This window comes from Heterodontus francisci, chromosome 18 (genome assembly GCF_036365525.1).
Source record: "Heterodontus francisci isolate sHetFra1 chromosome 18, sHetFra1.hap1, whole genome shotgun sequence".
NCBI classification, from domain to species: domain Eukaryota; kingdom Metazoa; phylum Chordata; class Chondrichthyes; order Heterodontiformes; family Heterodontidae; genus Heterodontus; species Heterodontus francisci.
This window is the reverse complement of record NC_090388.1, coordinates 54,057,595-54,084,419: the sequence shown is the minus strand read 5'-3', so window position 1 is coordinate 54,084,419 and position 26,825 is coordinate 54,057,595. Positions and strand designations below refer to the sequence as shown.

Sequence of the window (26,825 nt, the reverse complement as noted above, 5' to 3'; positions counted from 1 at the left end):
GTGCCTTCAGCTGCCGTGGCTTTAACCTCTGGAATTCCCTCCCTGAACCTCTCTGCCTTTCTACCTCGCTTTTCTCCTTTAAGATGCTCCTTAAAACCTACTCCTTTGGCCAACTTTTGGTCATCTGCCATAATGTCTTATGTAGCTTGGTGTCATATTTTGATTTATATTGCTCCTGTGAAGCACCTTGGGATTTTTTACGATGTTAAAGGTGCCATGCAAACACAAGTTCTTGTTGACAATTAGACAAGAAAGGATTAATTCATTCTCATAACTTGAGGATATCTCAACTGAGGATTGGCAAGGTAAACGCAAACTCAATCCACAATGGGGATCAAATATTGTCAAATTTTGTTTAATAGCACTCCTGTAAAGCACCTTGAGAAGTTTTACTGCAGTAAAGGCACTGCATAAATGTAAATTGTTGTTCTTGTTGGGTGATGTAAAACAGTTCAGTGTGCCAAATTTAGGCACCATTTACTCTTAGACTTAATCTGGCTGTTTATTTAGTTATTTTCACTAATCAAATGGATGTGGGCATCGCTGGCTAGGCCAGCATTTATTGCCCATCCCTAATTGCCCTTAGGAAGGTGGTGGTGAGCTGCCTTCTTGAACTGCTGGGCTCCCCCATCATTGAGGATGGGGATATTTATGGAGCCACCTCCTCCAGTTAGTTGTTTAATTGTCCACCACCATTCACGGCTGGATGTGGCAGGACTGCAGACCTTAGATCTGGTTCATTGGTTATGGGATCGCTTTGCTCTGTCTATCACATGCTGCTTATGCAAATAGTCCTGTGTTGTTGCTTTACCAGGTTGACACCTCATTTTGAAGTATGCCTGGTGCTGCTCCTGGCATGCCCTCCTGCACTCTTCATTGAACCAGGGTTGGGTCTCCTGGCTTGATGGTAATGGTAGAGTGGGGAATATGCTGGGCCATGAGGTTACAGATTGTGGTCGAGTACAATTATGTTGCTGCTGATGGCCCACAGCACCTCATGGATGCCCAGTTTTGCTTTGCTAGATCTGTTCGAAATCTATCCCATTTAGCACAGTGGTAGTGTCACACAACACAATGGACGGTATACACAATGTGAAGGCGGGACTTCATCTCCACAAGGACTGTGCGGTGGTCACTCCTACCAATACTGTCAAGGACAGATGTATCTGCAGCAGGCAGATTGGTGCGGACAAGGTCAGGTATATATTTCCTTCTTGTTGGTTCCCTCACCGCTTGCCACATGCCAGCCTAGCAGCTATGTCCTTTAGAATTCAGCCAGGTGTAGTGCTACCGAGCCACTCTTGATGATGGACATTGAAGTCCCCCACCCAGAGTACATTCTGCACCCTTGCCACCCTCAATGCTTCTCCCAAGTGGTGATCAACATGGAGGAGTACTGATTCATCAGCTGAGGGAGGGCAGTAGGTGGTAATCAGCAGGAGCTTTCCTTGCCCATGTTTGATCTGATGCCATCAGACCTCATGGGGTCTGGATTCGATGTTGTGATCTCCCAGGGCAACTCCCTGCCAGTGGGGCAAGACATACCCGGGGATGGTGATGGCAGTGTCTGGGAGACATTGTCTGTAAGGTATGATTCCGTGAGTGTGACTATGTCAGGCTGCTGCTTGACTAGTCTGTGGGACAGCTCTCTCAACTTTGGCACAAGCGCCCATATGTTAGCAAGGAGGACTATGCAGGGTCAACAAGGCTGGGTTTGTCACTGTCATTTCTAGTGCCTAGGTCAATGCCAGGTGGTCCGTCCAGTTTCATTGACTTCATAGCGGTTAGATACAACTGAATGGCTTGCTAGGCCATTTCAGAGGGCATGTAAGAGTCAACCACATTGCTGTGGGTCTGGAGTCACATGTAGGCCAGACCAGGTAAGGACAGCAGATTTCCTTCCCTAAAGGACATTCGTGAACCTGATGGGTTTTTACAACAATCGACAATGGTTTCATTGCCATCATTAGACTAGCTTTTAATTCCAGATTTATTAATCGGATTCAAATTCCACCTTCTGCTCTGGTGGGATTCGAACGTATGTCCCCAGAGCAATACCCTAGGTTTCTAGGTTACTAGTCCAATGACAATACCACTGTGCCACCGCCTCCCTAACTTCAGATGGTTCTATAGTGACGAATTAAGGTGAAAGGAGTTCAGAATTCATCAGGTTCTAGGCATATAATTGTTGGGATACCAAGTCCAGGATGCCTACAATTATCACCCTTCAAATTGTGCTTTTAAATCTGCTTCTTAATCTCTTAAACTCTTTTTGCAGGATTAGGAAACAAAGCTTGGTCGAAAAATAAATTTGAGAAGATTCTTAAAGGAGGAGAGAAAAGTGGAGAAGCAAAGGTATTTAGGCAGTGAACTCCTGATAGTGGGGCTAAGACAGCTGAAGGCCTTGGTAGAAGAGAAGGAGATCTGCAAAAGGTCCAAGTCACATGATCAGAATGGCAAAGGTGGGGATGTAAGCAGGTAAGGACAGCAAGGCTATGGAGGGATTTAAAGATGAGGACAAGGATTATAAATTTGATATGTTTAGGAACAGTGAGAGCAAAGATGATAATGAAAGAAGGTATGTCAAGGAGATTAGCAGACAGCAGAGAATATCTGCACATCTAAATTACTCAGCCTACTCAGGTTTAGTTGGGAGCCGGTTGTCGGCGCTTTCCATTTGCATCAAGGGCATTTGCCACCAATTTGTAACAAGGGCTAGAATGGCAGTTCAACATTCTTGATTACAAGGTTTCCAGATGGGATAGAGTGGGAAATAAAAAAGGAGGGGGTTCACAACGTTGGTTAAAAAAACAATCTCAGCTGTGAGGAGGGATGATATGCTAGAAGACTCATCAAATGAGGTCATATGGGTTGAGCTGAGGAACACAAAAAATGACTATCACACTGCTGGAAGTGATCACCAAACAATCAGAGAGAGAGATAGAGGAGCAAATATGTAGGCAAAATGCTGAGCGGTGCATAACAATAGGGTAATAATAGCAGGGGATTTCAACTGCCCGAATATTAACCAGGATAAAATCATTGTAAAAAGGTGTAAGAGGGCACACAATTCTTAAAATACATTCAGGAGAACTTTTTTTTAGCCCTTATGTTCAGTACTGCGCCACCTAGTGTTTGCATTGTCAGCAAACACAGCCTTTAGGAATAGTTACACTGGTTTTAGTTTGGACTGGAGATGCAGGGCAGATTTTCCTGTTCCTGATATTGCGGCTATTGAATGCAACATTTGGTGGGGAGGAGCAGATGCTTGTAAGGAAGCCCATGCAATTTTTCATCCATTTCAATGAATGGAAAGAAAGTCTGTTGGAACATCTACTCCTCCTGTGCAATCTGATGTGATGTGCCTTCCTCTGATCATCTTTCTCCTGTTCTTGTTCTTCCTCCATCACGAAGAGTAAATAGGAAGTCCATAAGGAACCTATGGTTTCTGTGAAGAAATTAACATTTGGGCTAGGCAATACCCTTTTGCGAAAATGTTTTCAAAATGAAGTTGATCTAGAAATACCAGATAAATGAGCAATATTTGAGGAACAATCACAGGCAATAAAAAGCCTCATTTCCACCTTGATTCACTCATACTAGCTTCAGACAGTCATGTGTTAAGTCCATGATTTCTGGTAGATGTTGTCCCACTGTTATTTGCACACATTCTTCAGTCTGGGGCAGGTGCTTTTTAGCAATCCCCACTAACACTGGAATGTTTCATGTGAAGTAGAAGTGGCAGAATTTTGCTGTATTTGGCCCTGTCTTGTTTTCTGACGCCCCACTTAGAATTATGCTATTTTTGGCCAATTTAGATTCCACAAACGAATACAGTAATTTAATCTAACAAGAGCGAAAAAAATTGAAAGGTGAGAAAATGAACTTGCATTTGTACAGTGCCCTATCATATCACTCAGAAATGACTCAAAGCACTTCACAAAGAATAATTTTGAAATGTAGGAACTGTTGTTATGTGGCCAAATATGACAACCAGTTTGAGCAGAGCAAGATCATACTAACAATAATAATTAATGTTAATACGTTTTTGATGGCTGAAAGAAGACACTGGGAAAACTCCCAGCTCGTCTTTGAATAATTCATGGAATCTATGGAATTTAACCATTGTGTAACATCTCATTCCAAAAGACAGCAGCTTCAACAATTCAGCACTAATTCTTTGGAACATCAGCCTAGATTATGTGAGGTAGAACTTTCAAACCTGAGTATAACAATTATTTAGGAGCTTATTGGCAAGTTGCCTGCTTTCCCCTTGAATTGAATTATGCAACATCTGAAAGGCCCACATCGATAGGAAAAGACTGGTGGGTTACAGATAATGTGTGAGTGGAGTGAATTAGTTTGTACCTTCACTGCCTCAACTTTCCTTCCTAACATCTCTTTCATCTTCTTTCCAAACTGCATTACCAATTCCATGCCATCCACTTCTTCAATCCTTATAAAGGATTCTACATCTTCGTATTTCTAGATAGGAAGAAAAAAATATCAGCAATGATTACAACAAACTTCAGTGAACCAAAAGGCAACAATCATCTACATTTCCTAAGCCTCTATTCACCAGGTAGATCCCATGGAATATTGAATGTGAAATAGAATCATGGATGTTAAATAAATATCATAAAATGCCACATTTTCAGTTTACTATTAAATCTCCTTTTGCCATATCCACAGCTCCATAGAAGGGTATACTGTTTTGAAACTTAGAGGTGTATATGCTTTATAGGGAATACCGTGAAAACCACTGATTTACAGTGACTGAATATGCCAAATTACATATTTATTAACTGACAGATTAGGATTTTTACTGCTGCTTTGCAGATTGACTTACACAGCTCTATCCCTTATTCTGTGAAAACTGAAAATGAGTGGCCTTTTATTTGATTTTTATGGCTTAGCACTTTTAAAAATGAGAATACACAGCAAAGTCGATGCAACATGTACCAGTTGGAAGTAGATATCTAACATTTTGCAATACTGGGGAGAAGAGTGGGATTTAATTCAATACCTACCCATTCCACCTCTGACTGCTGTGAGTACATGGCTTACTATGATAGAACCTATCATCCCATGGTCTATAGTATGCAGAAGGGCAATAGCACCCATGTAATGGTAACATTATTACTTCCAAGTCATACAACACTTTGATCATATATCACGTTTTTGCACCGTCACTGGGTCAAAATCCTGTAATTCCTGAATTAACAGCAGTGTGGGAGCACCATCACCACAAAGTCTGCAGCAGTGCAACAAGACCCAATAATGCCTTCTTGTGGCAGTTAGGGAAGGGCTGTAAATGTGGCCATGCCCGCAGTACCTACATTCTGGAAACAAATATGAAAACAAATAGGAAAATATTGGTATACTGTACTTGGGGGCAATACGTTGCTTTGGTAGAAATGGAAAAATCCTGATTTTTGATAACAATGAGGCATTTTTCTGGCTTTGGTAGAACTGGGGCCTGGTCCTGGGTTTGATTGAATTGAGGGGTGGTCCTGGAGTTGTCAGTACTGCAAAGAAGCTGCTGGTCTGGAATCGCTGCAGAGGGAGAATTGGGGTTTGAAAAAACCATGGAAGGCAAACTTGAGCTATAGTATAACCAGGATTGGTATGTGAGGTGTGGTATGCTGGTGAATTCCTGATGTCTTTCATCAGCTAGGAAAGTGCCATAAAATCATAAGATCATAAGAAATAGGAGCAAGAGTAGGTATCCTTGTGGGAACACTGCTGGTGGGCCAAGCAGTCCGATGTTCATCCTGTTAAAATCAGTGAGCTATGGAAGTTCAACAGGTACAGGAAGCTCTCCCAAATAATAATAATAATGAGGTCTGACAACAGACTCCCAAAGCAGCTGTTCTACTCAGAACTTGGTTGTGACAAGACACTCCCAGGAGGACAGTGGAAATTGTTATGGCCAGGTGAGGAAGGGGTCTCAGGCTCCCCTTTTGTCCCTTCTCTGGTTTGACCGCAACTGGGTTTATCTTTTAACACAGCGATTTTAGTATACCATCTTAGTGAGCCCTTGCTCCTGTTCTTCTAATTACAATTGCAAATGAACCAATCTGACAGGTTTTCTTGAGCTTAAACAAGAAAGATGTAAGTTTATTAAGCTTATCACTCTAAACCGATTAAAATTACTAAAATACATGATGCATCCATGTTCACATTCAAACGACAGGCACACACACACACAAATAGATACAGAGGGGAAAAGTAGAGTTGGGAGGTTGAAGTAAAGTCCATAATAAATGGAATTCAAATACTAAGTTTCAATGTCCTTTGTTGAAGTTAAAGTTTTGAAGTCCTCACTGGGACCACGTGCGCAATTCAGGCTTGCTTCTCTGGTTTCGGAAGGCGAAGGAGAAGCTTTATCCATCTATAATAAAAGCAAAATACTGCGGATGCTGGAAATCTGAAATAAAAACAAGAAATGTTGGAAATACTCAGCAGGTCTGGCAGCATCTGTGGAGAGAGAAGCAGAGTTAACGTTTCGGGTCAGTGACCCGAAGAAGTTCCGAAGAAGAGTCACTGACATGAAACATTAACTCTGCTTCTCTCTCCACAGATGCTGCCAGACCTGCTGAGTATTTCCAGCTTTATCCATCTTCTTGGTTGTTGTCTGTAAGGTCCTGCAGTCTTGAGGATTAGTAGCTGTAGCTGAAGTTCCCCGGGGACTTTGCTGGGAGGGAGTCAGAGAGAGAGGTGCTTTCTTCTTGGAGTTCAGTTACAGTCTCTTTCTTTTCTTTCTGAGGCACAATTCACCAATTCAGTGTTATACCAGCAGGTATGTCATGTGACCACCTCTTTTTTTCAAAGCAGAAGTTTCTGGAAGGTTGTTTGGAATTCAAAGTTCTTCACACATACTTGGTGGGGGGGGGGGGCGCGGTTTGTCTCTTTCAAAGTCAAAGGGTGTCGATGGCTTTTGATCACCATGATTGAAAAAAACATTCTCATTAATTGAATCAGGGAGTACCCTCATTGTTCTAGCTAGACTGGATAATTTCCCTCTGTCTCTCAGCCAGCCTTTGTCTTCTCATATGCAAATTGTGCTTGGCATCTTTAGCTGTTCTGTTCTGCTTTTTTAAAAGTTATTTGTGATAGTGTCCAATATAAAGTTTTCAATCAAAGTTTCATATGATGGAATTAATATTTTCCATTTGGCATGTGGGCTTTTCCGTCACACCTCCGTAGAACGTCGAATGAAATGTGACAATGGGGAGCATTTCATTATAAGATTTAAAAAAAGAGAAAATACAGGAAAACAGACATGCATTTCTCTCATTCATTCTCATCCATTCAGAAATCTTAAAATTGTTGCAGCCTGTCTTTTCTCTGCAGTAGTGCTGTTTTAAACTGCCCTTTTCCCTTGAGGTGGGTCTGAATGGTTAGGTGTTGCCCAATGGGTTTAAAGTTGTGTTAGTATCAGCTTCTGATAAGCTGGCAATGGGCATCCCAATAAACATGTGGTTTTTGGGGGAGTTTGATGCCTGCAAATTTCCATAATTGTCTCAGGTGAGTTCTTCTTTGTGTACAAGCTTTACCCCTCAGCTGTTATTTCTGCAACATGTGATTCTAACCCTTTGGTTTTCAGTACCTTGTTAATGTTTCTCCCCATGGTAGTAGTGAGTGATACATTGGTTTTAAGCCGATATGAGGTGTCTGAGATTTCCTCTGGGCCTTTGTTCTGGTTGGGGTCTGCAGGGAGATTGTTGGATTTAATTAGCTCTGGGCTTGAGCTCTGATCATGGGAGTCTGCAGTGGATGAATCTACTCTGATCTCACTTTCAAGGTTCTGGCAAATCATGCAAGTGCTGCTCACTTCAGGGCATTGTTGTTTCCCTTTTCCCCTGACTGTGGCGAGGGTCCCTTTGTTAATCACCTCCATGTCCTCTGGGACATTTCTGCTCACAGGTATTTGTCCAGATTCCACTGCACTCCCCTGTGGCACTTCGACTAGGTGAGGCATCACTCTCACTGTTTCTCTGCTCTCTTGGGGACTTTCTTCGGCCCTGCAGGTGTCTGTAAATGTGGTCGGAAGCCGTGGTAGGGTGCTCGTTTTGTCTGCATTTACGTAGCGGAATGTGGAGTCTAATTTTCCCAACACTTCAGGGTTGGGCTGACCAGACAGCAGGGGTTTTCATTTGGGAATCCTCCCAGACCTCTTTTAACCTATACTCTTTGTCCCTTTTCTCTCTAACTCTCTGTCAGACCTGAGCTTGTCTGTCCCCTTTTGTTCTCAGCAGGGGTCCCTTACAGTTCACCTGCCCTCTGCTGGAGGGTCCTCCAAACACCAGTACAGGAATTAGGGGTGCAGATTTCACTGCAGGTTGGGACTTTCTCACAACCTGGCACATGTGGCAAGTTCTACAGTTCTCCACTACATCTTTGTGGAATTTTGGCCAGTGAAACTGCTGTCTTATGCGGGCTTTGGTTTTTCGTACACCGACATGTACAGCCATTGTAAGCTCATGGGCCATTCTTAAGACTTCTCTATGGTTATCTGTGGCACCACTAACTGGTGAACCACTGTCCACTCTTTGTCCTCAGGTCTGTGAGGAGAACTCAATTTCCTCATCAGCACCTCATCCTTTACATAGTAGCAATCAGGGACTCCCTCTGCTTCAATTTCAGTTTGGGCAGCCTGTGATAATTCTCTTAATACTGGGTCGGCTTGCTGAGCCTCAACTAGAGAAGATTCATTTAATCCATTCCCTGGGTCTTGTAACTTTCCAAAGAAAGTTTCAGATAACCAGACAGTCTGGTCATCTATCTGTAGCACCTCTGAGGCAGCTGGTTTGGCCATGGCCCAAGTCACTACACATTCAGGGGAAATGCAGGGGACCGTCTCCTGCCACTGCCGTGTCTGTTTGACCTCCTTCATAAAGGGTCTGCAAATGAAACCCGACCCGAGCCCCACAGAACCACATCCGACCTGAGTCCGCCCCGGCCCGAGTCCTTTAATTTTTTCCCCCGCCCGACCAGACCTGACCTGACCACCGGAATGTTCAGTTTACCTAGCTTCCGTTTTTCACTTTTTAAGCTTGAGCAGATAAGCAACAAAAACTGACTTGAAAGGTTGTTTAAAAAGTACATTAAGATTGGAGCCATGTACCGGAGGTGATGATAGAGTGTGTCCGACCTGACCCGACCCGAGCCTGAATGCCGGACCCGGAAGAGCAACCCGACCTGAACCTGACACGTGTTGTCGGGTCCCGTCGGGTTCGGGTTGGGTAGCCATGCTCTACTCCTTCGGTCTCTTTACCACTACTGGGGAAGTTACCACCTTCGCCCCCGCCATATCATTACCTAGGAGCAGGTCAACCCCGTGCACAGATAAACTAGGGACAATCCCTACGGTCACCAGTCCCGAAACTAGGTCGCTCTCCAAGTGCACCTGATGTAAAGGTACAGGAGTACACGGCCCTCCAATACCATTTACCATCATTCTCGCATTTACTGCACTCTCTGGGGGAAAGGTCATGCCTTTTCCCAGCAAAAGGTATCTGTTGGCCCCTGTATCCCTGACTATGACTATGGGCTTGCTTGCCCCACACGAGGGGTCTGGGGTTACTTTCCCTTTGGACACAAAATCCTGATAGCCTTCAGGGATCTCATTAAATTTTCCTGCATCTACAGCAGTATTGTTTCTGGGTCTTACTGCTGTTGCAGTTAGAGCCACAGCTTGCACTGCTGTGCTTTCCATCAGGGTCCCTTCTCCTGCACCAGGCGGGTGTGCCCTGATTAACCCCACAGGCTTTCCTTGTAGTTTCCAGCAGTCAGCTCTGAGGTGACCTGCCTTATTATAATGGAAGCACACAAGTCTCTGGGTTTCATTTCCTGCTTTCAGCACTACCCTTTTGCCTTGAGGAAGGTCCCTTGTGTGTCCTGCTTTTCTTTCTCTCCCAGGACTGCTTGGGCGCCTATCACCCTCCCACCTCATTTCCTTTTCAGTGTTGTGGGGGTGACTAGGAAAGGTTTTCCCTTGGGGAACCGACTTGAGTATGAGAGCAAACTCATCAGCCAGAACTGCGGCTTGCCTCGCTCTGTGCTTTTTGTTCCTCCACATGGGTCTTTATAGAGGAGTGGGAGAGAGTTTTTAAATTCCTGGAGAAGAATCACCTCTCTGAGGTTTTCATATGTGGGCTGCACTTTAAGGGCCACTGGTCAAAAGCCAGCTGCTTACTTCGCTCAAACTCCAGGTAAGTTTGATCAGCTTGTTTCCGGAGGGTTCGGAATTTCTGGCTGTGGGCTTCCGGTACTAGCTCATATGCCCCGAGGATAGCATTTTTAGTCAGTTCATAATTTGATGAACTTTTTTTTGGCAACAGGGAGTAAACCTGGTGGGCTTTTCCTGTTAGCTTGCTTTGTAGCAGGAGGGTCCAGCTCTCGGCTGGCCATTTTAACTGCCTTGCAAGCTTTTCAAAAGTCACAAAAAATGCTTCCACGCCTCTCTCATTGAACTTTGGGATCAATTGGGAGAATTTTAAAAGCTCAGCAAATGGTCCTGAATTAATTGTAACCTCCATACTGGCCATGCTTTCACTGGGGTTACTCTGTCACCCCCTAGCTAACTCAAGCTGCTGTGGCTCCCTTTCCGCCTGCTCCTTCTGGAAAGTTCTTTCTCCCTCCTGTCTCTCTCTTTCTTTCTCTTCTCTCTCTCGTTCTCTTTTTCCCTGTCTTCCAATTCAAGTTTCCTCTGCTACAATTGTATTTTTGTTAATATTACCTTGTCTGATTCTGACTCCAACCCTGTCTCTGACGCTTCAAGTTTGAGTGAAAAATGGTTGACCACAAGTCTTAGGATTTCAGATTTCCTAGCTTTGGCACAGAAAGTGATCCCACACTGCCCAGCCATATTCCTCAACTCTTGCATAGATAGTGCCTTTAACTTATCCCAAGTTAATTCACCCTGGCTTGGGGAGGGACTGGCTTCAGATGCAGACATGTTAGTATTCTAGCAAAACAAATCACAAGAAAACCTGTATTGAAATCTTTTTTCTTTGATTGGGATCAATTTGATTTCCCACTTCAAATTTCTCGTATGTCTGTGGGTCCAATGTCGGACGAGAGCCCTCAAATTTCTGTTACGACCAGCTGAGAAAGGGGTCTCAGGCTTCCCTTTTGTTCCTTCTCCGTTTGACTGCAACAGGGTTTATCTTTTAACACAGTGATTTTAGTGTACCACCTCAGTGAGCCCCTGCTCCTGCTCCTCTAATTACTGTTGCAAATTAACCAACAGGTTTTCTTGAGTTTAAACAAGAAAGATGTAAGTTTACTAACCTTATTACTCTAAACCGATTGAAATTACTAAAATACGCAATGCATCCATGCTCACATTCATACAAGAGGCACACACACACAAATAGATACAGAGGGGAAAAGCAGAGTTGGGAGGTTGAAATAAAGTCCTTAATAAATGGAATTCAAATACTGAGTTTCAATGTCCTTTGTTGAAGTTAAAGTCTTGAAGTCCTTACTGGGGCCATGTGCACAATTCAGGCTTTCTTCTCTGGTTTCAGAAGGTCAAAGAGAGGCTTTATCCATCCTCTTGATTGTTGTCTGTAAGGTCCTGCAGTCTTGAGGATTAGTAGCTGCAGCCGAGGTTCCCCGGGGACTTTGCTGGCAAGGGAGATAGAGAGAAAAGTGCTTTCTTCTTGGAGTTCAGTTACAATCTCTCTTTTCTTTCTATGGCACAATTCACCAATTCAGTGTTATACCAGCAGGTTTGTCATGTGACCACCTCTTTGTTTGAAAGCAGAGGTTTCTGGAAGGTTGTTTGAAGTTCTTCACACATACTTGGTGGGGGGTGGGGGGGTGGGCACGGTTTGTCTCTTTCAAAGTCAAAGGATGTCGATGGCTTTTGATCACCATGATTGAAAAAAACATTCTCATTAATTGAATCAGGGAGTACCCTCATTGTTCTAGCTAGACTGGATAATTTACCTCTGTCTCTCAACCAGCCTTTGTCTTCTCATATGCAAATTGTGCTTGGCATCTTTAGCTGTTCTGTTCTGCGAGTGGCGAGTCAAAGAGACTTAGCAGTTGACAGGAAAAAAGACAGAAGTACAAGGAGAGAGCCAAATGTGTAACAGCCCCGACAACCAATTTTATCTGCAGTGCCTGTGGAAGAGTCTGCTTTTTAAAAAGTTATTTGTGATTCTTCTTTTGGGCCTCCTTATCTCGAGAGACAATGGATACGCGCCTGGAGGTGGTCAGTGGTTTGTGAAGCAGCGCCTGGAGTGGCTATAAAGGCCAATTCTGGAGTGACAGGCTCTTCCACAGGTGCTGCAGAGAAATTTGTTTGTTGGGGCTGTTGCACAGTTGGCTCTCCCCTTGCGCCTCTGTCTTTTTTCCTGCCAACTACTAAGTCTCTTCGACTCGCCACAATTTAGCCCTGTCTTTATGGCTGCCCGCCAGCTCTGGCGAATGCTGGCAACTGACTCCCACGACTTGTGATCAATGTCACACGATTTCATGTCACGTTTGCAGACGTCTTTATAACGGAGACATGGTGATAATTTGTGATAATATCCAGTAAAGGTTCTCACTCACAGTTTCATTCAACAGAACATTTTCCATTTGGCATATGGATTTTTCCATCACAAAATGCTTTAGAGATGTCCTCAAAGCATCCCTGAAGAGATCAAACATCCTTGTCAACTCATGGGAGTCCCTGACTCGTGACTGTCCTAGATGGAGAAAGCTCATTCACGAAGGCACCTTGAGGGACTTCGTTGAGAACATGCGAAGTCGAGGTATCGGAGGGAGCGTACAAACCTCCAAACTACTCATCTACCTGAACCTTCATGCACCACCTGCCCCTCAGATGGCAGAGTCTGCAGATCATGTATGGACTTATTAGCCATCTCAGAACCTATCAAAACGGAGTGGAAGCACGTCATCCTTGATCCCGAGGGACTGTTTAAGAGAGAGAAGAGGCCCAACAAGGATACCCCTACATGTCATGTAACCAAGATTCTATATAATTTTAACATTAGCCCCCTTTTATATGTTCTTTTTCTAGGCACGATCCTCAGTGATTTGTTTGTACTCATTATGACCTTAGCAACTTGCATTGCTACTTATAGTAATTTATGAATCTGTATTAGCAGAACTTTGCTCCTATACCCTATTCAGTTTCTTACCTTCCAAGTGACCTCCTTATTCTTTGTTATTCTGTTGCAGTCTTCTACTTTATGAACTATAGCCCATCAATTTGGTATCATTTATAAATTTGGACACTTCTACTTCCAATTCCTAAGTTCAAGTCACTTATGTATTTGTATGATTAATATCACTGGGAATAAAGTTACTATTGTAACAACCCGGTTGTATTTAAGTGCACACCTTACTCCACCCATTTTTCCAGAGCCACTAAAACTACAATTTCCACTTCTGCCTCCGCAGAATCCCCCATTGCCTCTGAATCTCCCTCTTCCATGAAATTCATTACCTACATCACCATAATTAGTAAAAAAAAATTAAATGACTGCAAGTGGACTCAAGCAGCCAGATGCAATAAGATTCTAACCAACCAGCCATGTCATTATGAAAGCAGACTGTCGATCTGTCAAAAACATGAACAGTTTCACTTTATTGGATTTGTGTGAGGGCACAGCCTTCCTTGTTTAATTGTCCCGGGATCTTCACATTGCACTAAATTAGGACTTGAAGCTATAATGAATTTACACTGTTATACAAAGCATTAAACCTTCAGTGCATCACCTCTTAAAAAGTCCCAACTAAACCAGGTTCTAGATCTTACTGTTTTGTTCATGGTCTGTGTTTCTATTCTTCGTGTTTGCAGGATATATTGATAACTATACCTGACTAATATGGTCTTATAGGCTTAGAGATATTGCATAATCCCTACTGTTGAAAGTAGAGCAGCACTGATTTCATCTTACATGCAGGATTCCTGGTAACATTGGCAATAATGCGCATCAGAAAATCAGGAGTGTCTTTATAATAGTATGGACAGCAGCATAATTACAGCTCTATTTGTTTAAATAGTAAATGCAAAATAAACATACAAACTGCTTTGCAAAATATTATGTTAATTATTAAAGCATACTGTACCCATTGGGATGCATTTAATTTTCTAACTGTTGAATAATGACCATCTCAAAGTACAGATATCATGCAGAATCATAATGAATAATAAATATCAAATGAATACTACACTAAATATCAGCTATCATTCACTAAGATATGGGGCTGAATTTTATGGGGCCTGCAAGGTGGAAAATGGCGAATGAGGGCAGGGTGGCCTACCTATCACTTTGTGCCGCCATGGCATTTTGCCAGCGGTGGTGAAGGTGGAGGACAGCCCTCCCTCCCGGAGGCCAATTGGGCCACTTAAGTGGCCAATGAAAGGCCTCATCCTGCCACCACTAGCATTTTACCAGCCATGTGGGGGAACCATCTTGTGAACCCTGGTGACCTCCCTGTGGACTCAGGGAAGGGGCCCTCCTATTTGGGCACTCTGTGACTCATGGAGGGCCCCCGTTCCCTCACCAACCACCCCCATCTTGCCAAAACCTGTCTGACTGGGCTCAGCAAGCCCTGGCCCCACTTACCTTGCTGTGAGGCCAGCGTCCATTGATGAGTCTCACAGCTGGGTGCAGTCCTGGGAGTGGCCACCATTCCCAGTGGCACCGCTGGGACTGAGGAACTTCCGGCCCTCCGATTGAAGGCAGAGCCCCAATGTCAGCTCATTATCTACTAGATTGCTAGAAAATCTGGCAGGGTCTCCCAAATGGCCGAGGTGGGCTTGCCCTGGCTTTCCTGCCAGTCGTCGGGGCCCCGGCCACTCCAATATTATGCTGCAACTTATATGGTAATAGTAACACTTGACATCATGAGCAAACTTACACTGAATATCATATTGAATGTTACACAAATTCCTGAAAACAATGAGTAGCATTATAAACAATGATTATTTTAATTACTGAATACTACAAGAAATATGAATACTATAAAAGTTATGAAAACTACGAAAAGTATTTAATATTATACTGAATATTACATTGAACCACAGGATTTTCCATGCTGTTGTCCGCAGGCACTGGCCAACAGGCAAAGCAGAGAACATGGCGCAGAGCTCTGGGAAACAAACTGAACATTTCTTCCCAATCAGGACCAAAGGGCACTGCAGTTTTATATAAGCAAAGACCTGAAATGTTCCAAGTTTGCCACAGACTTTGAGATGAAGGAAGAAGACACAATTTTTCTTATGACAAGACTAAGTGCTGCATTGTATTCAGCAGCTTTTTTTTTAAAGCAAACAATCACATATCCCTTTCTTCTGGACACCAGCCTACGAGGTTGAGAGCAGGTTGCGGACGTGAGGCAAGTCTGAACCTACTAAAACCATGCCTAGGCTATGCAACAAACAAAGAAAGGCAACCTTTCAGCTTGGAAGCTGGAATGTGAGGACTACGTGCCCTGGACTGAACAACAACCCACACTCCACAGCAAGTGTACACAAGCTTGGTGTCAACATTGTCGATTAGCCGACACAGGCTCGATTCAAGAGGCTAATTACACCTTTTAATGGCATGGAAAAGTGCTAAAGATCGCCTTGAACATAGTGGATGCTTCACAGTGAGCAACTGGCTGACACAGTCAATTGAGCCACCAGTAGCAACCTCGGAGTGCCTCATCTTCCTGCGCCTATCATCTGATGGAGGCACAGACAACATCATGTGCATCCATGCACCAACTTTAAATGCCAGCATCTCAGATAAATAGCATTTCTATGACTCCCTTACTGACGTTCTGAGGAACCTCCCAAATGGTAAGAGGCTATTTATCCTGGATGGCTTCAACTCATGGGTTGGAGCAGACAGTGATTCATGGTCAATGTACCTCAGTTATCATGGGGTGGGCAAAATCAACGATAACAGACAACGCCTTCTTGAGCTTTGTGCCCTGAATGAACTCTGCATCACCAACACCTTCTTCCAGGCTAGACATCACCACAAGGGATCATGGCATCACCCAAAGTCTGGGTATTGGCACCAACTAGACTTAGTCATCACAAGAAGACGTGATCTGCCCAGTGTTCTTCACACCCGGACCTACCACAGTGCAGACTGCAACATTGACCACTCTCTTATCAGCAGCAGAGTGAAGGTGCACTGACAAATGTTCCCCAGCTCTGAACACGACAACCTGCCACACATCAACATCCCTTGCATAAGTTTTGATGCCAAATACCAGCTCTTCGTACTGTCGCTCGAACACTTGCTACCCACCAAAGCCTCAATGGGAAGCACCAATGCTGGCATTGATGAAGCTTGGAAGTCACTAAGCTCAATCATCTATGAAGCAGCAGAAGCATCATTAGGTAAAGGCGGAACCCATTACAAGGACTGGTTTGATACCTGCTCAGCTGAAATTATATCTGTTATTGATGCAAAAAACAAAGCCTACACGATGCACAACATAAGCCTAACAGCTAAGACACTATGACCTGAAAGTAACCAAGACAGCCGCGCAAAGGAGAGGGAGGTACTGCACAAACAAACACTGGATCAGCTTATGTCAAGAAATCCAAACTACATGCAATAAAGGAAATCTATGAGCTATGTGCGAAGGGATCAAGAGGGTGCTTGGCCCTGCCATCATCAAAGGTGCTCCCCTGAAGGCAGCAGATGGTGACGTACTCATTGACAGAAGTAAACAGAGGTGAGCTGTACTCCTGTGGGATGGACATCTCCCAGTCTGCGCTTGACACTCTCCATTAGATGAAGAATCCTCATCCCTGGATTTCAAGAAGGCCATAGACCACCTAGTGAACGGAAGGGCACCTGGCAAGGATGGAATCTCAGACCTCCTCCAGCACGGAATGTCAAAAGGAGGTAAAGAGTCTACAAAGGATAAAGATAGGTTAAGTGAGTCGGCAAAAATTTGGCAGATGGAGTAAAATGTGAGAAAATGTGAACTTGTCCACTTTGGCAGGAAGAATAGAAAAGCTGTATACTATTTAAATGGAGAGAGATTGCAGAACTCAGTGGTGCAGAGGGATCTGGGTGTCCTGGTACATGAATCACAAAAGGTTAGTATGCAGGTACAGCAAGTGATTAGGAAGGCAAATGGAATGTTGGCATTTATTACAAGGGGAATCGAGTATAAAAGTAGCGAAGTTTTATTGCAGCTGTACAGGATGTTGGCGAGTTTTAATCTCCTTATTTGAAAAATGATATCATTGCGTTAGTAGCAGTTCAGAGAAGGTTCATTCAATGAATTCCAGGGATGAAGGGCTTATTGTATAAAGAAAGGTTGAACATGTTGGGCCTATACCCATTGGAGTTTAGAAGAATGAGAGATGAACTTATTGAAACATATAAGATCTTGAGGGGAATTGATAGAGTGGACACCAGAAGGATGCATCCTTTTGTCGGGGAGACTAGAACTTGGAAACACAGTTTAAGAAGAAGTGGTCTCCCTTTTAAGATGGAGTGAAGAGAAATTTTTTTCTCAAAGGGTCACTAGTCTGTGGAATTCTCTTCCCCAGAAAGCAGTGGAGGCTGGGTCATTGAATTTATTCAAGGCTGAGTAAGGTAGATTTATTATAGACAAAAGGAGTTAAGGGTTATGGGAGCAGACAGGAAATTGGAATTGAGACTGTAATGAAAAGCTTTTTATGTTGCCTGATGCAACATAAATGAGATTCGTGGCATTCAGTTGGTTGAAGATCTCAAACAGGTTTATTTACAGCTAACAAGTATATACAGTGCAGAGCTAACTATTTACAGGGCTGGCCTCTTGGTGTTACAGTTACATAGTGACTCTGGCTTGCAGTCACATGACTGTATCCAGGCACGTAGCTTATTAGCATACAAAGATTTTAAAGGGACATCACTCTGAAAGGCAATCACACAACATTCCCCTTCGTTCCAAAGATAAGTCTCGTATGCTAAAAGCGAAAACACATGAAATTAGATAACATCAACTTATTTACACATGGATAGAGGTTATGAACTTTACAAGCATAGAGGCTCAAAAGTACATATATCATCTCGGTGGTTTGACAACTCTTGCTCGGGGAATTCGCGTCTCATCTGTTGCTGTTCTTTCTGAAGTTTTTCCCTCTCTGCATTTGATTTCTGTTGCTCTGCCTTCAGCCTGTTAACATATTCTGCTGCTTTTCTCAAAATGACCACTTCTCAGGCACTGACATTCTTGGAAAGCTCTGGCACCTCATTTCGAAGAGCCAATAGACAATGCTTCAACTCATGCCTCCTCTGCCTCTTCAGGACATTGCATGTCCTTTGCCTCTCCTCATCCCCCACGTCTGAAGGCTTGGGGCTCGTTGAGGACTTGTTGGAGGAAGAGTACTTAGCCTCATGGAGACACCTTATCTCAGTCTTATCTCAGGTCTGCTTCACTGGTGACTTCGTGTATCGGCTTGTGTGTCGTCTAGTCCTTCATGCTTTCTTTTATCTGCCATGTTTCTGGAGGCCTGGAAAACCTGGCCAGCATGGGTTAAAAATATAAACCTTGTTAAATAGCCGGCCTGCCTCCTGAGAGCAGAATAGTGCCCTCAATCCTCCATTAAAACAGGAAATGGGCAAGTTCAAAGCCAGTTAGGTTTTCGTTTCAGATCTTTAACATTTAACCTCCCACCCAACCCACTCCAACCTGTTTTTGGGGTTAAATTTATGCCCTGCATGTCTGATAAAACAGAAAAGCTGATACTCCAGACTGGGAAGAACAACTTTCGGCATAAAAGAGTGAGAAACTGAATAAGGGTCAGTTATAATGACAAAGAAGATGGTATTTTGTTTCCAAACATGAAGGTGCAATTCACATTTCAATCTTACAAATGCTTAATGTACAATGTATTCCGGTCATACTCATATAAATGATGCAAGATTAATGAAAACAGCATTGATTTTTCATTCATTTATGAAAAGAATAGGGCCACCATGCCATTAAAATAGAATTGCACGCTAGGGAAAGTACTTTCAAATTAAAATATTGAACTAGTAGGTGTCAGACAAAATAGAAAGATAGAGGAAATGAAAGGAATTGCAATTATATAGAGCCTTTCCTGTCCCAAAGCGCTTTACAGTCAATTAAGTGCTCTTGAAGTGTAGTCACTATTTTACCGTAGAAAGTAAATTTGCTCACAAAAAGGACCCTCAAATAGAAACGAGATACATCGCCAGATAATCTGTTTCAGCTACCCTGGTTGGGGAATAAATATAGACCTGCAGACCAGGAGAACTCCCCTGCTCTTCTTCAAATAGCACCATGGGAATTTTTTACATCCATCTCAGAGGGCAGTTTAACATCTCATCTGAAAGAAATTGTCAAAGCAGCCTGAACACCATCCCATGAGACTGCAACCAAAGCTCTCTTAACCCCAACCATTCCACCCTACTCCAATGTATTTTTTTCTCAATGTAACCTGTGGTACTGCTGTGTTCCGAGTTCTGCTCAAATCTGTCGCACACAGACTCTGCATCACTGCCAAAGTTTCTCCTTCCTGGTCCACATAGCCAACTCCAATGTACCCTAGAACTTCATTCTTGGCCTCTCTCTCCTCATCATTTACATGCTACCTCTTGGAATGCCATTACATACATGTCTGCCTAGGCAACTAGTAAAAGTTGATTAAAGCTTAAAAAGAGTTGGCATGGCATTGGATAAGTTGACAACTCAAAAACACAAAGTATTCAACTATCAGGAAGGATGGCGTCGGCTGGTGTTCACTTCTCTAGAAAAGAGATGACCAGAAGAACTCCTGAGAAAGGTTTTTAAAATTATGAAGGGGTTCAATAATGTAGATGTGGAGAAAACATTTCCACTTGTGGGTGAGTCCAAAAGGGAGAATAAATATAAGATAGACACTAATAAGAGGTAGAGTGGGGCCTATTTGGGACAAAGAGGGTAACATATGCTCAGAGGCGGAGGGCATGGCTAATATGCTTAATGAGTACTTTATATCAGGATTCACTAAGCAAGTGGAATCTGACAAAATATCAGTCAATGAGAAGAAAGTAGAGGCAACGGATAGGGTAAAAATTGAGATGGTAGAAGTACTAAAAAGGCTGGCTATGCTCAGGGTAGATAAGTCACCTGGTTCAGATGGCTTGCATCCGAGGGTGCTGAAGGAAGTGGGGATGGAGATAGCAGAAGGGTATGCCATAATCTTCCAATCTTTCCTGGATACGGGGGAGATGTCAGAGGATTGGAGAGAGGCAAATGCAACACCCTTATTCAAGAAAGGGTGGAAGGACAGTCCTAGCAACTACAGGCCAGTTGGTTTAACATCAGCAGTGGGTAAGGTTTTAGAAACAATAATCGCAGAAAAAATCAACACACACTTGGAGAGGTGAAGGATAGCCAGCATGGTTTTGTAAAAGGCAGATCACGCTTGATAAATCTAATTGAATTTTTTGATGAAGTAACAGAGAAGGTTGGTGAAGGGAATGCAGTGGATATTGTTTATATGGATTTTCAGAAAGCATTTGATAAGGTACCACATAAAAGGCAGATTAACATAACTGAGGCTCATGGAATAGGAGGGTCAGTGTCCAATTGGATAAAAAATTAGCTTAAGGACAGAGAACAGCGAGTCGTAGTAAATAGTTGTTTTTTTAGACTGGAGGATCGTAGACAGTGGTATTCCCCAAGGGTCAGTGCTGGGATCACTATTTGTTTTGCAAAATATAAATGACTTGTATCTTGGAATACAGAGTAGAATGTCAAAGTTTGCCAATGACACCAAACTTGGAGGTATGGCAAACAGTGAGGATGATATGAACTGCCTGCAACAGGGCATAGATAGGCTAGCAGAATGGGCAGAGAGGTGGCAGATGGAATTTAATACTGACAAGTGTGAGGTGATGCATTTTGGCAGAAGGAATATGGAAAGGCAATATTTACTTAATGGCACAGTTCTAAAGAATGTGCAGGAACAGAAGGACATGGGGGTGTATGTGCATTAATCTCTGGGTAGGAGGACATATTGAGAGAGTGGTTAGTAAAGCATATAGGATCTTGGGCTTCATAAACAGAGGCATTGAGTACAAAAGCAGGAAGTTATGCTGAACCTTTATAAAGCTCTGGTTTGGCCCCAGCTGGAGTACTGCGTCCAGTTCTAGTCACCACACTTTAGGAAGGATGTGAGGGTTCTTGAGAGGGTGCAGAGGAGATTTACTAGAATGCTTCCAGGGATGGAGGATTCTAGTTACAAGGTTAGGTTGGAAAAACTGAGGTTGTTCTCCTTAGACAAAAGGAGATTGAGGGGAGATTTAATAGAAATGTACAAGATTATAACAAGCTTAGATAAGTTAGACAAGGAAAAACTGTTCCCATTAACTAATGGTACAAGGACCAGGGGACACAGATTGAAAGTTTTGGGCATGAGCTGCAGGGGAACTATGAGGAAAAAGATTTTTATACAGTGGGTGGTAATGATCTGGAACTCGCTGCCCACAAGGATGGTGGATGCAGAGACAATCAATGACTTCAAAAGGAAAGTAGATCGCCACTTGAAGGAAATAGACTTGCAGGGCTACGGGGATCGAGTGGGGGGTGTAGGATTGACTGAATAGCTCCGTGCAGAGCTGGTATGGACACAATGGACCAAATGGCCTCCATCTGTGCCTTAAATGACTTTATGATTTTGTGACTAACAAATCAAATTAAAATTTAGGAGGAATTTCTGAACATACGGAGTGGTGAAAATGTGTAACTTGCTGGTTGAAGGAGCTGGAATTTTGCAATTGAGGTAGGCTTGTGTGTGTGGGAGAAAGGAATAGGGGGATACAGGGGCAGGATAGGAAGAGGTAATAACATTGGGAGGAGACGTGTATGAAGTATAAGCAACATAGACCAGTTAGACTTAAGGGTCTGTTAATGTGTCATTGATTCTATAAAATTTTATGAAAAGCCCTGAATATAGACTCATGAAATGTAGTTACACTGAAATGCAATAGGCGATAACCTAAGCTTCAGGTATACCCAGCATAATGATAAATGATTCTGGAAATATTGCAGGGATTTTCTCTCATTTCTTATTGAGAAATTGGAGTTATACATTGCATTTTCTTATTAAATTATTTCTAAACTGCTTCTGTAATTGTAACAGCAACATGGAATTACTCCTATCCTCCCTCCCCACAGCTCAGAGAAGTTCTCTTCTTCTCCAACTTGTCTGTACTTATCTCCATCCCCCAACATTGATGCACTCTTCTGCTTCCCTCCCATGTTCAAACTGGCACTCTTCTTCTCCCTTCCATACTCACATTGTTCTTTTTCCAGTTCAACATGGCACTCTTGCTGCTCAGTTCAACCCTTAATACTGCTCCTGGCTCCTACCTGATGCTGCTGCTTTGCTCTGGGGATCAAAATCTGCTGTAAATTGGGCAGAAATTCATGATCTTGCAAAACTATTGGGAGATAAGGAATTAAGCTTCATGCCAGTGAAGGTTATTTTGTAATTAAATATTGGTAAGTAGGTTGCTTGCATTTGACATTGTTTTCAGTCACCATATTTTTTTCTTCCCCTGCAGCTAAACTCAACCCCAAGAATATCAGCAGAAGCAGCAAGATGATTACAACTGGCCCATAGTGGCTCATGAGGCAACGCCTGCACGGAACTCAGGTGGTTCCCATACAGGTTTGTGATCAATGCACCCAGTGGCAGGTATGTCTGTGAGTGCTTCAAACCAACATAATCGATAAAGCATGATAATGCAGTCCCTATGCAGTGATGGCAGGACGACGGTTGTTGGTAACTGCATGCATCTGTAGTTCTGAGAGTTAAATTCATGCTATAATGCAAGGTCAGCCTAGTTACATGATATTGCATGGTGCACTGCTCAGGATGTGCTGGGAGTACACAAAGGTTAAGGGATGAGTTATTTAGAGCTAGCAGCTCTTAAAAGGTTGGTTGTTACTTACTTGTAAAACTATCCTGATAGTGAGGAGGAGAAATAGCTTCAGCTACTCAATAAGGCAGAGGAACTTTGTTTCAGTGTTTAGCTTTGAAGGTCCTACTGTAGGAGGTTCTACAAAGAAGGGTAGTTCTTTTTGGAGCTAGGGATATCATAAGTGCATATGTAATTTTTGAAGGGATGTACATGATACCAGAAATGCAAGAATATCTGCTTGGGTGCGCATTTCTGCTGTTATATGACACCAAGTTCATTTTTACCCCATCTGCCCAATTTCCATTTTTTCTTCAGTGTATCAACAGAAGAAAGCCTTGTCTATAAATTTTAGTTACAGAGTTCCTGGATATCATCCCCAGATTATGTAGCAAGAAACCCCAGATCGATCTAGGCAGAATTTTAACTGCCAAGGTGTGGGGGTAATGGGGTTGGGTTCAGGTGTGGGCAGGGGTTTAAAGCCCCAAAAAGTGGCGTCGGGTCAGGAGCCTAACATGATTCCGCTCACTTCCGCTTTAGCCCAGGTGGGTTTGCAGGACAGCGGAAATCCCCGTGGAGCTGTATGGTAAGTAAATTCAATATTTAAATCCCAATTAACTGAGGATCTCACTCTTAATTCTGGATTTAACAGCTAGCGCATGGGTTTCCAAACTGTGTGGAACTTGCCATGTTCAACCAGGCAGCAGCACAGTGAGGAGTGCTAGTTCAGTGAAACTCTCAGGCTGAGAAGCTTTCAACCAGTAAAACTGACTAGCTACAGCCATGTCTAGGTGAGAGGCTAGTGCTCACAGTATTTCTTCTGACAGTGTGCTTTTACTGATTGACCAGTGATTTCCAACTACTTGGACATCAATTCACCTTCATCTGAACTGCCCTGGCGTCAGTCTTCACTGCAGCATGGGAGCAGCCTATGCAATCTACCTCAGACCTCTGATGAGGAACAAGAGGAGCAGCACCAGCAACACTAATAGCACCAAGAGCAGCAGAAGCAGCAGCACCAGCTGCCTTCTCCTCAGTCACAAGTCACTCCACAGGACAGAGGGGATGACAAAGAGATCTAGCTCAAAGAAGGAAGACCCCCAACATAGTGTCTACAGACAGACCATCAGCTCTCTTGACATGTGTGAGCACCAGTGCCTCAGGAGGCTCAGGCTTTCACGGCAGGGCATTGCTGATATCTTCTACAGCTGCCTGCAACAAGACCTCATTCCCAGTGAACCAGGAAGGCATGCATTGCCAATGGATGTCAAGGTGGATGTCATTGGACGGTTCCCCCGTCCCCACCCAGTTCTCTGTCAAGCCCTAGAATTCTGTGCTGTCTTCTCCTGCAAAGAAAGAAAGCAGAAAGTTGAGAGTGTGAGAAATAGATTGCATGGAGAGGAGGGAAGAACAAGATTTGTGGAGGGTGACTATGAGGCATGGGTCTGAGATGGCACAAAGATGAGGGTAAGGGTGAGTGTTGACTGTTCAGATGGGGATGTGAGGAGGTGCCTGAAGAGAGAGGAATGGGTGAAACTGCAAAGCATGTTGGTCTGAGGGGTGTTGTGTAGGAGAATGTCATGTAATAACTTAGCGTAACAAATGCATCATTTGGTCATACCCCCTTTACAGTGTCCACTGATATTTTCAAGTTATGTCCCCTGTGATCCCGTAAAATCCTCCATTGGCATAGGAACTAAGTATCAGGGTGACTGCCCTTGCACAAACAGTGCAGCAAAGGCTCAGAACCATGATTTCAGGACCTGTCTCAGCTGCTGGCAGACTCTATTATGATCTCCCTAATAAACTGCACTGTCCAGAGGAATTACACCTCACTAAGTCCAAAATGTCCAGTACGGTAAATAAACCCATTCAGTTGGGTATCTTTCAGTTGGTGCTCTTCTGCTCTGGTGCTGCTTTACTGCTCATGCATCTAAATGAGCTTCCAGCTCATGTTGCTCCTCCTCCTCCAAAGGTTAGAGGCATTCCAAAGGGAATATCCATCCTGCAGTAGAGACAATTGTCCTCATTACAGCCAAACTCTTGGGAACCACATTCTGGTCTTTAATGGCAGTGATGACATTATTCCACTACCTCAAATTTTAAATGATACAGGCCTCAGAGTATTTAAAAAGCTTTATTTTTTCTCTCACCTTTTTATGTGGGCATTGTGAAAACTTGGATAGCTTGGCTGGAAGCGCTTGGAGGCGGGATCCCCATCTTTAAAGGGATGGGGATCCTGCCGCCTGGCACTTAAGTGCCACAACAACGCAAGGTAGTGCCAGGGGGGTGGGTGGCAGCTCAGAAAGGCCGAGGCGGGGTTCCACACACCTTTTTGGCCCGGCACCGGAAGCCCCATCGGCACCACAAAATCCATCGCAATATATTTAAAAGCCCACGAACCTGACTCCCAATTTTACTCTAATCCATTAATAAAGTTCTCACATTCTGCAGTACCACTTAAGAAATCAACGTGCATCATGAAGCTGCCTGAAAAATTTCCTTTATGGTACTAATAAAACATTCTGGGATCTGATTTTAGTTGAACACAACCTATTTTCACCAAAAAAATAGCAAACCGTAGAAGCATCATTCTGCCATAGACGCATTTGTCTAGTTACCATAGTTTTCCTTCTGCATCTACTACCTCTTTAGACGGTTTCAGACACACTTCTCTCTGAAAGTATTGTCCTGCAGAATTGCTGCTTTTCTGTGAATTGATTTACACTGTCATGAATATGTAGCCAAAAGATCGAAAAAGGTTCTTAAGGTTACTTTTCCAGCTGTGGGAAAGTCCACACTAACATCTATAGCACCCATCCTCTTTTCAAAACCCCTAGTTACTAACCTTGCTTTAGCCTTATATTCCATCTGCTAGACCTTTTCAGTACAAATCCACCGATGTGGCAAAGCTGGTCGACCCTTATCTTACCTCATAATAAACTCCAAATTCTCTCTACCTACCTAATTTCCTCTGCTTTTGGCTCTCAGTTATTTATCCTCAAGTTTATTTATTTTGTCTTTATTTTATGTTCTGACTTATTCAAACTACAGCCTCTGCTTCTACTTTTATGGCTGCAGGGACGACTACTATGAGATCTCCTGCTTACACTATCAGAGGCTCTTTTTCTAGTTTGTGAGTGTTTTCTGGCATAAGGATCATTGCCGGGCTTACTATCACTACTTGCACTGCGCTTTCTTACTTTCCACTCTTTCACCCCATTCTACCAGTCCATGGACCTTGCTTCTTGGTTATCATTCTGAACATTCAACCATAATTTAAATTTATCAGTGGCATTTTCTGCACATCCCACAGTCATCACATCCCTCCATTCATTCGACCGCTCTGGAACATATGCCACCCGTGTACTGACTGTGGGAAATTGTTCTGGTGGGGCGATCTAAAACGAGAGGTCATAGTTTTAGGATAAGGGGTAGCAGATTTAAAACAGAGATGAGGAGAAATTACTTCTCTCAAAGGATCGTGAGTCTGTGGAATTCACTACCCCAGAGTGTGGTGGATGCCAGGATATTGAGTAAATTTAAGGAGGAGATACAGATTTTTAATTAGTAATGGGCTGAAGGGTTATGGAGAATGGGCAGGAAAGTGGAGTTGAGGCCGAGATAAGATCAGCCATGATCGTATTGAATGGTGGAGCAGGCTCGAGGGGCTGAATTGCCTACTCCTGCTCCTAGTTCTTATGTTCTTATGAAATGTGGTAGCTCTGTCATGATCACTCGCATTATCACTATCCAACCCTTGAATTCAGGACCTCATCAAAACATTTGAGTATTTGAGGTACAAGTTATAACATTACTTCTTTCTTTAGAGTGTGATCTGTTGTAAGAATCACAAGACGACAAGTAATATCCCAATAAAATGTGGGTTTTATTGTAACTGAACTGGAACGTAGAGAT

At 43.3% G+C, this 26,825-nt stretch overlaps 1 protein-coding gene across 1 annotated transcript in view; it reads right to left on the bottom strand.

Moving 5' to 3' along the window:
- The window catches only part of cacna2d4a (calcium channel, voltage-dependent, alpha 2/delta subunit 4a), a 695,670-nt gene that overhangs the window by 642,140 nt on the left and 26,705 nt on the right, over window positions 1-26,825 (bottom strand). The window contains 1 exon segment of the mRNA XM_068051265.1: window positions 4,369-4,485. Within this exon segment, the coding sequence (XP_067907366.1) occupies window positions 4,369-4,485 (117 nt within the window).